The 16,091-nt window shown below is 43.3% G+C and overlaps 1 protein-coding gene across 2 annotated transcripts in view; it reads right to left on the bottom strand.

The window, feature by feature from the left end:
* Positions 1-16,091, bottom strand: part of LOC100647567 (semaphorin-1A) — a 374,093-nt gene that overhangs the window by 336,142 nt on the left and 21,860 nt on the right. For both annotated transcript variants that reach the window (XM_012316166.3, XM_012316186.3), the window contains exon 2: positions 4,105-4,284. In XM_012316166.3, the coding sequence (XP_012171556.1) occupies positions 4,105-4,201 (97 nt within the window). In that variant the 5' untranslated portion in view covers positions 4,202-4,284. The remainder of the gene's footprint in view (positions 1-4,104; positions 4,285-16,091) is intronic.

Below are 16,091 nucleotides of genomic sequence, written 5' to 3'. Positions count from 1 at the left end.
GTTCTCGCAGCTTAACAAACTTCTTCCGAGTCCTAACGAGCTTACTCTTGGCAAAAGCCACTCGAGTGTATGGCTTCCTTAGTTGCGATGCAATGGCTAACCTACATACCGTCATATTATTGCACCCGATTCCCGCTGCAATGAACGCTACCTGTATGTACGTGTACCAAGCGTGACAATATATTCTATTCCCTCACGGTTGTTCACTCGCAGCGTCTTCGGTTTGCCCAATCTTGCACCACCGTACCGCGTTTCGCTTGTTCCCGTTTTCCGATGAAACGAGAATACGCCGATAAATCGAATGCCACGTTTTCACCTTCGCGGCCAGTACACGTTCCTGCGACCAATTTGCCTCCTCTTTTCGCGGATACCTTATTTCTACCTATTGAGATATGTATAATTTTGTGTGCTAAACTAGATTAGCCACAAAGTAGTGGCACGCGTATGTGAATATGAGTGTACGGAAGTATGTGTGTGCAGAGTATCTTAAAATACAGATGAATGTAACTGTTCCGTTAGCAGTGTGGTGTAGAAGATGAGACAAGGAGAGTATTGAGACACGTACAAATGTATATCGACGAAGATCCTGCAAATCGTTTAAATCTAAAACTATTTTAATGTAAATTCTAAGCGTAATCTTAGTGTTCCTTTACTTCTATTTCGACGATTAAGATCCACAATTTTCAACACTAGCTTCAGATGTAAAGCAATTCTCGTTGCGATATCATCGGTAATTAGCATCGTGTAACTTGACTCAGCGAAAAATCAGCGTTTTTTAGCCCCGCTATTTCTTTCCTCGCAGTCTGCGAAGAGATGCTTTTCATTGAATTATAGAAATATCTACGGAACTGTCGTTAGAGCGAAAGAAAATTAGATGGTTCTGCGTAACTTGTGTATAACGTAGCTAATATTTACGACTGTTCGTTGGATGTAATACTCACAGGCTCAATGTAAATTGCTGCTACATGCAACTATTTGCCTGGAAATATTGGAGAAATCTACGAGAGCAAGGTGTGCGTGGCAACTGTTAAAAGCGACAAAGTCAGGTATCGTAAAAAGTTAGTCTCGCAACCACAACTCTTCAAAAGTACTTTTAAAAAAGCTGTTTACTTGAAACTCGTCCAACATTTGAAAAAACATCGGATCGACGTTGCGACGAAAAGCCAGTGCTACTTGACTTTCATCCAGCCATTCTCGGTTTCCTCTAAACTCTACGCTCCATCCAAAAAGAAACTCTTAAATAAAGGGATAAGAAACTGCTAAAATTCGATCTGCCCTAGATAACTATAGTCCGATTATCCGTGAGTATATTTTCATAATATACATATACACAATTGGAGCAATGCATCCGAAAGCACGAAGCACACGATCGCATGCCGTAGATTTGTACGCGGCACGGCCGTCCAATTTCATCCGAACCGAGCTAGAGTCAGCCAACTACGTATGTATCCCGGTCGTTCCCGACGTAATTGAATACTCAATAGGATTTACCAAAGCGGACCAACGCGGTGGCCGCGTCGATCGACACGACACACGCCAATATTTGATCCGTGTCAAAAGCTTCGACTCGAAGCTTTCGAGGCAGATTCACCCGCGGATTTCGCAGGGTCGTTAAACTCGCCGACCACCTGCCCTCCCTTCCCCACCTGTCCCACTATTGTTCTATCCCTTTACGTTTCTGCCTCTTTCCACTTCATTGTCTTCGACTTGAATTTTCGTTTTCAATTTACTTGTCTCCTTCTATTAACCGATCGCTCGTGTCGCACGTGTAACGTCTCTGCTTTCATCGGATCACCTGATATGCCAATTATTGCATTTCCAACGTTTCTGCGCTGTTATATATCGCTGTGCGCGGTAAAAATAAATAAGATAAATTTATTTCGGAAAATAAATTTAGTTACGTCTGTTGCAGTTTCTACGAGAAAGGATATTATTTCGAGATAGATTACTTTCTAGTTGTGTGTTTCGGCATTCGTTAATTTGCTTTGCATTTGCTAGCAATCCTACGCAGATCTTTCCAATCGCTTCTCCTTCCTCTATTTAAATTAACCGTTCAAAGCAATTAGAGTTTTAGCCAGAGCGCTAGTCAATCGTCTAAAAGCATGAAAATACAGCGATTAAACGAATTGGATTATTCGTTTGGAACGTGTGGATTAAGCACACAAACGAGAGGTATTTGTCTCGCAGCTGGTTACTTCTCTGTAACGTAATCTTCTAGCTGCTCCAACCAACTGTATAATACTACCTCTTCCACCAACTATAGAAACGAACTAGTTCTACCAACTACAGAACGTAAACTACCGTGAAATAAATACACAGAGGCCAGATGGAAATATCGTTTAACTATTAACTTTTCACCGCCGCTTTGTACTTGCCAGCAATGACAAACATGTTCAAACATCCGACAGCGTCTAATGTATTTTGATTTTTTCCCACGCTTCCCCGATACTTTCTTATCCTTTTCCATCGACATCCGCTCGGCGTTTATCCTGGTCTCTAGCCGGATGAAGCGTTATCGGCGTGTTGCGTTTAATACCGGCAGTTGCACAACTGAACGAAACGGCGTGGCGTAGCGTGGCGTGGCGTGGTGCGAGACCGCCAAATCCACAGGTGCGGCGAAAGCATGCTCATGTCGCGCGGAAATGCCTTTGAATCGACTGCGACGGAACACGGCCAACAACAACAGCCGACGACGATGACGATGACGGCGACAAAGCGCGACGTATCTCTACATGTTGTGTATACAATTCCTTTCCTTTTACCCCGCCTAGTCCCTTTGCCAGCGTTCTGCTTCGCCCTTCCTCTGACCCTCGTTCTCTTTCGATGATGTTCTTCCAGGTAAAGGATTCTTGATTCACATGGCGATAACCTTCGACGCGTCACCTACCGATCGGTAAACGTGTGATTTCTAGCGAGCTGATGCTCGCTGTCACCGATGTCTTTATCTCGTGCGAAGGAAATGAAATTTCCCGTGTGAAAAGATCCGCGTGAAAGAAGCGCCGGAATCGGACAAGATGCGAGAGAAGTAACTTTTTCTTATCGGCGAATTGTCGCGGTATGGTCATTATTGTTCTCGGTAAGCTAGCGCGTGCACACAACCGTGTCGAGAGGCAACGACTGGAACGTGGACAAAAACGAGGGATAAATTAACTTTTGAAGGAGGGCGAACCAACGGAAAAGAGAACGAGTCAATTTCATTGCCATCGATTCATCGGTCATCGTAATGCCGCTGTTAGTTTCTTCCGTAGTTCTTACGCGACAAAGATTAGATTTCGGCGGATGAAAGACGGCCGCGAACCAGGAACAAAAGAGAACGAGGAGGACGAGTCGAAGCAAGCTTTTCCATCGAATTCGCCGTGAAACGTGCCTTATTGTTCCAGATAATCTGTCGCGCGTTATAGTAATTAAGTGGAACGAATTCAACGGGAATCTCTTGGGATAACGGAACGCGGCCGTTAATCCACGGAATTAATTTCTCTGCGTTTCCGTGGCGTGAAACGGCGTTTTCGGATCCAACCGAAAGAACATCTTTTAGTTGAACTGCATTTACTCGATCGACAAATGATAAGAAACTCGGCCAAAGAAAAGGGTACGGAAGAAGAAGAAGAAGAAGAAGAAAGGAAAAGCAGAAAAAGAAAGCGAATGGTTACAGACGATCGTTTCTACAGAGAGTAAATTGCGACGCGCGATTATTTCCAGCATCGCAGTTAATGACGTTCAATGAATGCGCGACGCGCGTTTGCGTAAAATGCATGGAAGATCCATTTGGCTATAGCTCTTTGATTTAATTTTAATTTCATATCCATACATATATCCTAAAATGTCGGGCGGGATCAATTTAATAATTCGATACAGGTATAAAATAGCGTGGTGAGTGTGTGGCTTCGTTTCATTAAATTTTCGCACGCAAAGGCGAACGACGAACCGAATTTAGCAATACATTACACGTTAAACGACGTTATACGGTAAAAATGTGTCTGGCTAAATAGCCGTTGTTCCATCCTTTTTTTCAAAGCGCTTAAACGCCTGTATAAGACGAACAATCGCTTTTTATATAAAATAACACGACTTTTGTTACACGCTTATGCAGGCAAAGTTACTCACGATGTTTGACATGCAGCCTAGGAACAGGATCTTGCGGCCAAGCCACGTTCTGCGCAACTAAGCTGATCAGTGCCAAAATTCGCAGGGATGTGCTCATTTTGGTAGCGAGTGGCCCTGCAGGGTATCCTATGAGTCAACGGTAACTTTCAATCCTCGTCATCGCCGCTCCGATCGTCATTCCTGAAAAAATACAAACAAACCATTCGCGTTTGAAAAAGGAACAAGCCCGACGAAACAAATTTGAATTTGAGATATGGAAATCCCTAAGGACGAACCAATAACAACGTTAACGAAGATAGCAATAGCAAAGACATCAGACCGTGATACTAACGCGTGCGTTTTAACGCTAGAACTACCACGCCAGTCGAATCGACTGATCTTACAAATTTATTTTCAAATTCCTACTTCGTGTTATATTTTTTTCGCAATGATGTAACGAGTTTCGCAACAATAACTAAAAGAATATAATATAATGAATTTTATTTTGTTTTTTATGTATTCAAACTGAAAATAATTTTGTATCAAGGCTACTTATACCAATACCAGTGAAAATGACTGGTACTTGTCAAAGTGTAAAAGGGTCCAACAATCTGTTTATCGAACCCCAATTAATCAGTTTCATCGTTTTGTACAATTTGCCACACGTTTTTCAAATTTTTACTGCGTATCATTCGATATGATGATACCAGTTATCAGGAAAATTCCGGATCGATCGCTAGATCGCTAGATGATAACACTAGAAATATCACACCAATCAAAACGACTGGTTCTACTATTTTGTAAATATGTCGACCCTCGTTTAGGGATCATGGTCCCAGATGGATTAATAATACCAAAAATATACTACATAACATGGAATTGCTTCCGTAAGAAAGTAATAAATCAATAAATATAAGAATATTCTATCGTTACGTATTTTTTAAAGACCAGTCATTTTCACTGGTTTTGGTAGAAATAGCTTCGTGTTAACTATCGGTAGTTCTGGTGTTAATTCTCTGCGATTTAGTAAAAGAAGAGGTAAGAAACGGGTATTCGTCAAGGTAGGAAATGGTGCAAAAGTTACAAAGAATTTTCATTCTTTCGCGATATTTGAATGACATCTTGTTTGTCACCGTCGTAAAAACAAGTTTTGCGATCGCGTTAAAAATGCCAGTTCTTAACAAAGGCTGGCTGCGGTGGATGAAACAATGTTATAAAAAGAAACACCGGTACATATCATTGTTCTTTTTCGTGAACAAGTTATACGCGCGACTTCTTACACAGCTGAGCCAACGATAGCAACCGAGACGGTGCAATCGAGGAAGGAAGAGAAAGGCAGGGAAAGGAATAGAAAGGAAGGGAAAGGAAGGGAAAGGAAGGGGAAGGAAGGAGAATGGAGAGGAGAAGGAAGGCAGCAGGCAAGCTAAAAGGCTAACGAAGGAACGGTAGAAGACCGCTGCCGACTCGAACGAGCTCGGCAACGACGATGAAGAAGGCGACGATGGTATGCATTATGCAGAGAGGTCGCCAGCTCAAGCTTCTATTTGTCCCCCAGCTTTCGCAGCAGCCAGTGCTGCTCTGCTACGACTTCGAATACATTCGCGATTAGGTGGCAAATCGGATGTACACCTATGCATACGTATGTAGGTACTTATACCTACAAGGTTTTCGTTCAATCGTGCCGCGTATCTAACAACGCGCCGCCAACCATTATACCAGCCATTTCGTATATCGCGAGTAAAATGTACGGCTTAATCTCGTTTCCATTCTTCGACTATGCAAAATCAGCCCTACCACTCATTTGTCGTATCTGAATTCGCGCTTACTATTCAAAATTTCCGCTCAAGGATTCCACATCGATCACACTTGTCGCGGTTCTATATTCTTTCTTTTACAACTCTCTCGTGACAAATGCTATCGGTATAACGAGATTTGTCCATGCGAATCAAGAATCGTACAATGTAAAATCTGATATCGAATTTAACTCGTCGGGCGGGTGCGTGTCTGAAACAAGGACGATCGTTTTCGATAGGAATCGTTCGTCAACGATGCGCGACTTCTCGTCCGCGCGACCATAGATTTCGCAAAACGGTGGCGGAGGACCGGTCGAACAGGAGGGAAAAGTGCAGCGCAACGCGAACAAAATGTAGCGGACAAAGGTGCGCTATACGCATCTGAAAGAGCGGGTCACCGTTAGGCGTGGCTCGGCCTACTTTCCAGATTCGAGAGACACGAGACGAGCCGTGGATCAAGACTTACTTCCCTCCAGCATCGTGGACACCACCAACCAGCGTCGGCTTCGTTTCCCCGCGTGATTATGGTAGCGCCACGCTGCCCCGACTTTCTCTTCTCTTACGTCGGCCGAGTCACGAATCACGAGCCATCGGCATCGATACGATCGTCGCGATCCGATCGGAAACCCTAAGCGAGATAGGAAAGAATCCGATTTAATTTTCCTCATCAGTGTCGAATCGGTGTCACGTTGGAAAAATCCAGTGTTCAACGGATTCCAAAGCCTTAAAGTAAAGAGGGCAGATTTCTCTATGTGTAGGCAAACGCGTACACGATGAACGAGCGCGGTCGGAGCAAAGTACATAATCGAAGATGCGGAACGTGAATCGCTAGAATCGGAAGAAAATTAAGGCACGGTGACTCGTGCGTCTCTTTCTTCTTGCGTTTCCTTTCTTTTTTTCTCTCGGTTCGATCATTTCCTTTCAAATTCACTTACGGCCACGTGCATCACACGGGTGGAAGAAATCACGTAGAGTCACCGGAGAAGGTTAACTTTGACTGGTTACGTTAGCCGAGTGATAGCGTTCATCGAATTTCGATACAAGTCTGTAAAAAAATATCAGGCCGTTGAACCGTGAAAATATAGGGCAAATTCTGTTCTTCATATAAATCGGCTAAACGTAGGGAAAGCGTAAAACGAAAAAAGAAAACAAAAGACACCTTTTATTCATGCCGTTTAAACGCAGCTATTCCGTAAAGAGGAAAAAGAACAATAACAGGCGAATCCTTGTATAAAGGGCCATAGAATCGCGATAACAATGAAAACGCTGCTACAGGCGCAATCCCACAACGTGTTTCCAAATGGCGTTCGAACGAAACGTGATTTTAACGACATGATCGGCTCTTTCGGTACATTAACCTTATCTACCATCAATTTATAGTGTTTATACGCTTTCGGGCCAAAAACAGGCCAAGAAACGCAACGAGAAAACGACCATGGGAAAACGAGAGAAAATCGAGAGCGAGATTACAGAGGAAATAGAGGCTTGACGAAACGCTTCGGCGGGAAACAACGACCAAGCGAAAGAGACGAAACGAGCCAGGGAAAATTCACGGGCAACGACAATCACCTCCATCAACTATGCTGTATATTATTGTTGTTAAAATACAGAGAAATGTCCATTGTCTTACATGGGTACAGTTTTCACAAATTATGTCCTAAATTAAGTACGACATCGAAATAATATTTTGGAACGATGTTTAGAACGACTAGGTCAATCCCAAACTACTTTTAAACCTAGGATTTTCACTTTCACTAGGTTGTTTCTGTAATCTCTCGAGATGAGTTATTATTTTTTCCTTTTTTTCTTCTCGCGGTTCAACGAACCGACGATCGAAGCAAAATCGCATCTTGCTCGCGATTTCTCGATGGTTTTCGTGATCGTTTGTTTGTTTGTTTCTCTCGTAGCGACGACACTTTCAAACAACGATTCCGCTTCTACGTACTTACGAAAGCGCGTGTATCCTTTTAATCGCGCCCTTTCTCCTCTTCCTTGTTTCTGCACTATCACAATACGGTCTTTTCGAAACTTTTCTATTTCTAGCGACGCGTTTATATCGTCGTATGGCGTCCTGTTCGATATCCTGTCTTAGTATCGCGATATCTATCTGATCACTAAATCGGTAAGGTGCGATCGTCACCCAGCGACGCGATCCATCTATGTTCTCACTTTTACCTAGTCCAGCGAACAATACTATTGCACTGCTGCGCTGTTCGCGGTCCATGAATTCACAGACATATACTACGTTACGCCCGATTTTTCACTGCATATCAATATCCATAAGCATTACCTGTCGATAAACGCTGCCAACTTTTCTCTCGCCGAGCACCAACTTTTTGCACCTTTTTATCGGCTCTTACCAGGATATACGGTATGTTAAAATGAGTTACGTCGCGATCTTGGCGGGAGATTCTGCAGTTTGTTAGATGTCGTGGCTTCAATCTTTTTCTTACTCGCGACAAACTCGCAGCCAAAATACCAATGGTAAACGGTCTCTGATCGAAAGCAATACACGTTATAATCGAGGCTTTCCATGTAACTGGCGAAACCTCGAAGTTTCATCAGGACTCTCCTTCTCTCTTAACTCGTTCCCGTACTTTAGCGAGTCAGACTCACGATGAAGATTTTGGCCCAAACATGAATATCGCGAGTGTCATATTATTATTAGAGCATCAATAAAAAAAAGAATGATAACAAATCTTGCATCTAACGGTGCACTGTGTTAAAACACTTTAAATATAAATGTGGCTCGTCAATACAATCTGGACAATAGGTGGTCACCTTTTTGGTCCGATTCTTAGCAATTTTTGATCCTAACTGTTTATTTTTTTTACGGTACTCTGCAAAATTTTCGTGCCACGTGCGCTTGACCTTCTTTCTTCTGCATTTCGTGTCGCAATCTTTGTCGAATAAGTATATTTAACGGCTCTGGTGAATGGCACTGTGTAAGGTGCACTGCGAGTGCCATTCTAAAATCTGATATCTTGATTTTTATTTTTGTTGCTTGTTTATAGAGTATCATCGCGTTTGAAATTGATGTATTTAACAATAACTCTGAAGCTAATTTTATTTACTAGTTGAGGGATCTTCTATGTGAGTAGAATATGCTATCATTTGATCTGATAAATCTACAGCACATTTTCCTCTGTTGTAATCTACCACTACCATTGGTTTATCACAAACATAATTTTCTTTGCAGACCTCTACCATTTCAGCCTAATATCTTCTACACGTTTCAACAATATATTCTACACGTTTTGCTTACGACGAAATAACGAATGCGAATAGTTTGTTGAAATAAACGAAGCCTCCTTATAATACGTCGTTATCAACTGTTACCAAGGCACCACGGTGGTCACCCGTGACCACCAATAAGATAAACGGTCCATTGGGGAAGAATGTTGTCTTACATCATCAATTTATTATTATTTTCCCATTATATGCTTTGAATAATAAAAATACTCCCGTGGCGTCCTGAGCGAAACATGTAATTTCGACGTGGCAGTCAAAGTGTTAACAAACAATTGCAACAGCTTCTCGTTGGCATCGCGTAGAAGAAACAAATATCGCTCGCTGGTATACGATTTACGTCTCCTTTACAAACAGCAAAAACATTAATTTTCGAAACGGGTCACCGAAGAAATTAACGTTCGTCCAGTTGATTCTTCCGAAGAAATCTTTCAAACGAAATATTGTAGCTTCGCTCATCCGATCGTGTAATAACTAATAAACGGTACTTAGATGTTCGCATTTTTTGTTCCACCGACAGCGATGCAGTTTACGCGTAAAAGCCTCGAATTGTGAGAACAAATTTGGGAGAAATTGATGTAAGCGTTGAAGGTTATCAAGAGATTCTAATGACCCGTTCTACGTGTACTTTATCCTTCTCTGATTTCTCAAGGTATACAAAACGAATTAAAAGGATTAAAACGTTCGCTGAAACAAATTTAGGGAAAGGCAGGTAGACGAGGTTGGCGTAACGCACCGCGACGATCGATCGAAAGCAGAGAAAACGTAATCACGAGTGCACAGTAGTTTCTACAAACGTAATCCCGATAAATAGGCTTTCACAGCGGGTTGTTACGAATTTGTCAACGAGTCGCGTTAGCCGACCGTCGTATCTATAGTGTAATCGTCGACTCTCTGGCTCGCTGTGCGCAATACCTTCACCGTATACGGTCGTTTAGGAATGGAATTTGTTACCTTCGATTGCGACAAGTTTCGAGAAAAAGATTGCGCTCGCAGCGACAAGTTTCGATGAAGCCAGGAAAGAGCAGGATAGAGAGAGAGAGAGAGAGAGAGAAAGGGTCAGGGGATGGGGTAGCGTGCGGAAGCCGCTGTAAAAGTAGAAAAGCTACCGAGGGAGCTAAGGTAGGAGTGATAAGTCTAGTAGATGAAAGGCGCCAAAAAGAAGTACACAAGATATCCGCGCGACGAGGCCGATGAATGAGTCTACCAACGGTCTTTGAAGCTCAAACCAGGCTGTGATTAATAAGTAACGTCGATCTTGGCTAAAGTAGGTGGAGTTTCCGGAACCTTAGTCGACTGTGTGTGACGCTTCTTGGCAAGCTAGTCGAGTGTAAATAATTTTTCGGAAATAAATGTTCTCGCGTGTCTCGCAGAGTACATCACGAAACCAAAGTTGAGTAAGAAGTTGGGCGAGACAAGTTAAGTAGCGATCCAAGTAACCCGATGCCATCTGACTGTATAACAAATTAAACAGAATATACTCGGCTGATGGATAGAACCAGGCCCGACAAACGTGTAACGCACCGATCAAACTAACTGTGTGCCAAATTCTACTGCCAACATGGTATGTACACACCAAATTCTATTTTTCTGTTCTTCGTTTTTCTTTTACGTTCTATCGAATGTTTCATCAGTTGGCCGATATCGATCGAAGGTAAAGATCCAACATCCACGGAAATCGATATTTCGATTTGAACTTTCTCCAACGAAATTGATAGACGAGAATATTTAACGGTCGTTTGTCAAATTTTTTGTGCAAATTTCACGACGTTTGATCGAAAGCGCGAAAACCAGGTCAGAAGGGTTGCCAATAACAGCTGAGATCTTTCGATGTCGATAATTCTAACTCGAAGAAATCTAAATTTGCTAATCATTAAATCTAATCGTTGCTTTTACCTTGATTATCCCAGTGACGTTTGTTATTAAACTTTAACAAATATTACTATCTACGAGTCTCGAAAGTTTATTTATGATGGACGAAAGAATCGATATCGAAAAAATGTCCAAGGAAATTACAATCGCGCGAATAATTTGTTCTTTTGGAATTATACGCTAATAGAACTGAAGTCTTAATTATTCAAAGGTTCATCATAACTGCTATCTTTCTCTATCTTACGATACCGCGATAAGAATGGGGCAAGAATTGTACCCGGCGTCTGTCGGACATCGAACGTTTTTAATCATCCGAGTGTATTGCATGTCGGCATGGAAAAGGCTAAGATTCGTGGGCGAGTGTTTACGGCTCGGCAAACACCCAAACGGTAAATAATCCGAGTGACAACGTGACGAAGCTACAAAGCGAGTCAGTGACCCCCGACGATTAGATATACCGCGTATGCAGATTCCAGGGATATCTGTAATTCGGATACGCGAAGCGTATCGCCGATACCCGAATTATCGAGTCGCAGCCCATTTCCTCGCGGTATACAAATACAGCTGTGTAAGTACGTATAGTATCTTGATGGCGTTGTGTATGATCGAAGATATACGATATCGTACAGGTGAAAGGGTACACACAGATAAAACGGTTATGCGCCATTTCTCCGTGTAGCTACTTATCAGCGTAACGACCCGCCGCGAAATCGTCGTGTTACAAAGTCGCCGATGCACGATACCAACGGATTATCGGGGCGAGAGAAGTGGAAGACTAAGTGGCCGGGCAGAAACTACGATGGCGAACGTGAAAGCAGGGAAATAAAACGGCGGAAAAGAAGGGATGGGAGGGAGAGAGATCGAAATCGAGAGATGGAGCCGCGCGTGATAGCGGAAAGAGACAGAGCTGGAGAACGTGGCGGGCTATTTAAACGGGCCAGCCAACTCTCGCGAATGAATATTCAGAAGCACACGGAAACTGCAGAGAACGTGGTCTTCCTGCCCCAGGTGACCTCTCGTGGAAACGACCAGGTGAAATGGTCCAAATCACAGCGAATATTCAGATCCCAACCCTCTTACCGTCGTCCTTGTGCAAATTACTCTCGTTACGAATGCCTGTGATCGAGACTGCCAAACTATGTAAAAGAGTGTAACCAAAACCGCGATTCCCCTTGCAAATTTCTTCGCAACTGTCGTTGCATAGAGAGAATACGTCGTCTCGCGTCGTCCAACGTCGCAACTCCACTTCGTCGGATCGCAGGAAACGTGGAAATTTAATGCCTCCTTGAATCACTGCGTTGTCTACGCTCGTTCAAATACCTATGCCGGTTGTTATGTTCGATATCAGCCCTTAGGGAACAGCCCGTCTGAATCTCAATTGCTTATAAATAATTAATCGCCCGGCATTCACCGACGTTCCAACGTGTATCATTCTTACGAGTGAAATAGTCTGCCTCTGACAGCATAGTAGATACCGAGAATCGGTAGCCCAAACCACCATTAGTAGTCCGTTCGGATCCCTTTCCAAGACAATATTTTCAAAACTTTATCGTTCGAATAACTTACATCCTTCTAGGTTTCAAGCGAATACCTCGAACAACTTGTCGCTTATTTTTAAACGAAACGTTCCAACGTTACCTAAGCACGTTTAAGCAACGTTACCAAATTACCTAAACAGAGTAAATATATTATACGCGCGAGACGTTAAAAAGCTAGATCGGATATGTGCTTTGATGAAAGAGAATATTAAGAGAGGCGTAAAAAAAAAGCAATAATTAATCTTCGGATTAAAAAATGTCCAACGTGTATGTCCAGAGAACAGCATCGAACTACTTTACGGTGTTAACCGGTGATGCTCGCAAGGATAACAGCCAGCAATAAGGTAATTCACGTCTTTATTAAAGCTCAACGAGTATAATAACGAACTGGCCGATTTTTCTAATTTTCAAGACAAAGTGCGAAACGTGTGTAGAAGTTAACACAGCTACTTAGTTCGCTCTATAATTTTATACCCTCTGCTATAACAGCTTTTTACGAGTATAGGTCTCGCAGGTCGTCCAAAGATAACCGTTACCGTGGCTGCTCGACTATAACTTTAGCACCTGCAAACGACATTTTCGACCATCTCATCGCCAGTCAGAATCGTTACGCTATTCAAATACTTGTGACGTGTTCACAGGCTGTTTTACAACCGCTTCTCGTTTTTCTATTCCGAGACGCGAGTTGTCGCGTCGCAATTCGAACCTTAAAAGATCGCATTGCGACAGAACCAGCAATAGATTCTTTTTATTCCATTTGTATCAGCGATATACGACGAAGTTCTTTTTTCGCGCGTATCGACAATCCTGCTGCGGCTCGCGAGTGTCATATCATCCACGAAAACACCACGTAACATAATGCGTGGATGAAATAAATCGCGTAAATTCGTACCGCGACACGACCATAGATCTTCATCGAGTTGATTCAACCGATTTCTTTGCTTCCCGTGTTTCTCCGAGACAACCAGAGTCACATGTTTAATTATGGAAATCATATCTGATCCATACGAGAAACTCGCACTGCCTCAAAGTGTCCAAATTTACATTGGAAAATACGTTGAACCTGATTTCGAAATGCAAATATTTGATCGATTCGTTCGGCAAATATTCGCGCGGTGTAACTTTAATGTAAGATGTTGTAAAAATACCATGATAATAAGAATTCCAATCTTCCGCTACACCAGAATCCTCGATAGCTATTCGCGGCAATTTCAACTTCTCTTAGGTAATCATCGCCCGTATGAGATCGCCGCTGCAGTGTCCACTTCGAACTTTCTTTGCCCGATAGGAAAATAGGTACAGAACGATTAAGCTTACTAGATGTTGTCGCGTAAAAACGTAGCATTGAAAACGGTGGCGAGCCGTAATAATAAGCCGTAATAACAAGCAACGAGAATCGAGCGTGTAATCAGCTCGCAGTCGCGTATAGTTAACCGTATATGGCAAGAGGTCCACTCTCGTCGACTACCGGTAATTTCCTTGGGGAAGAATTCCGATGCTGTATACAAAAGTGAACATTCGGCCGTACGATTACGTTTGCGTTCTCGCGGATAATTCTCACCATTAATACACGGTGGGCGTTAACGGTAGGAGACGAAAACCGCGCGAGTCGAGACGGACACGCGTGCGCCAAGCGTCAACGCAGGAGAAAAACGATAGAAGAAAAACGACGTGAAAAGGAGGTAGATCGAGGAACGTTGTCTCGCCGTGCTTTAGCGTCCAGTTTCTCGAATGTACCGTAGCGAACACGACCGCGTTAGTGCGCTTCACGTAATTTCCGTTAGTTAACCAATTCACCCACGTACAGGTATTCTTCGTCGACGCGAGGTCTTCCGCGGCATTTCTCGAGTCTGGAGGATAAGTATCATCGAAAAGTTATAGCGCGCAACGACAAACTTCCGCCGCTTCCCTGCCAAAGAAAAAAAAAGGAGAAAAAGAAAAAAATACCTGAGAAGGGGTAACTTTTCGGAAATCGGTATTCGCAAGTTTTTTTCCTGTCGAGGAAAGATAACGGCGAGTTATACGCGATCGTCTATCCGCGGAAGGAAAACCGCAAGAAGAATTTCAAAGGCTTACTTTTGTTGGAAAGCCGCTCTACCAGTTACGGTATCGAGAAAAATTATTACCATCTAGGTACATTCATTTACCGTTGTTCGAATTGGAAGTGACGTTAGATAAGAGGAAGGCAGAAAGGCGGCAGCGTGTGGTTTTAAAATTCGCGATATCTTTAACAATGAGCGCATTAAGTAGGCGTACTTTAGATGGACGACCGATTAGTTGGGATTTAAAACACGTTTGTAACTTTGCAACGCATCGATCCTCGATGCAGCCGTCACGAGCTGTAATTTGCTAAAACAATGCAAAGTGGATCATCTCGTAACATCGTCGTACAATGTGTCCTAATGTGAGAACCGCGTCCAGAGTAGGACGTACACAAGGACGTAATCGTATTCCACGAGTCGATGCCCCGTCGATTCCTCGGAAGCAACGCGACAGGATCGTTCGTTCGCCCCTTCGATGGAACGATAACGCGATAAAACCAAGGAAGGAACACGTCTACGGAACAAGTTCAATTTCTACGTTCCTACGAACCTTTCTGCCACTGTTCTATTCAACCCGTACGTTTTCCTTCGCTACGAAAGAAACCTATCGAAATCGCAGAGTTTTCCTTCTTTCGTTTTTCCCTTGGCCTCTTCCTCCGAATTCCTAACCCCCTTGCTTTTGTCCGTTTCATCTCGCGCACACGCGTCCACTCTCTCTCTCTCTCTCTCTCTCTCTCTCTCTCTCTCTCTCTCTCTCACTCTCTCTCTCGTTTACCTCGCGTCACGCTACAAAATTCATTTTATCGCGACAGCGACGACGAATCGATATTTCTCGTTCCTCAGCACGAGCTCGCAATCCGATAAACGAATGACGAGAAGATTGCAACCGGCGTGCGATGCAATAAATGGATATAGGTAGATGTGGTAAACTATAGATATGTGATTCGTACGTAGGTACAAGCGTACGCGGTGCACACACCGTGACCAATGTGTGTAATACGCCAGGTGTCCGTGCCACGGAGGTGCTCCCTGCACCCTGCTCTCTCAGCTACGCACATAGGCGCCGGACACCGTGTCTTAACGCGTTCGCTCGCCGTCTAATTTTCGTTACCTATACATAGATAAGTGTAGCGATCTACGTATAATATTTGTGCATCGAACAACTTCCTTACATACTGCGCGCGCGCGCTATTTTCCACGCTTTCCTTTTTTCGAATTTCCATTTCTAATTGTAGCTATATATCGGTCCCGCGGTGATAAAAAGAGATCGAAGTTTTCTAACGGAGCGTCAAGTACCGTTAAACACACGCGCATCTATCATACTGGCAAATGCGCTGTCCAAACGTGTCAGCCGCATTCCTTGCATATCGATGAACCCATCTAACCAGCCTCGACCCATGACCTACTCCGCGATAAGGAAAATTCAATCCCGCCGATCTCTCGGAACAAATGCATCATAACTTCCCAGTGCTGCAATTTCCGTTGGGGTAGCTTATCCTGCAGACGCGACGCGA

Source organism: Bombus terrestris, chromosome 2 (assembly GCF_910591885.1).
Source record: "Bombus terrestris chromosome 2, iyBomTerr1.2, whole genome shotgun sequence".
Lineage (NCBI taxonomy): Eukaryota > Metazoa > Arthropoda > Insecta > Hymenoptera > Apidae > Bombus > Bombus terrestris.
The sequence above is the reverse complement of the archived record's forward strand: the minus strand, read 5'-3'. Positions and strand labels throughout refer to the sequence as shown.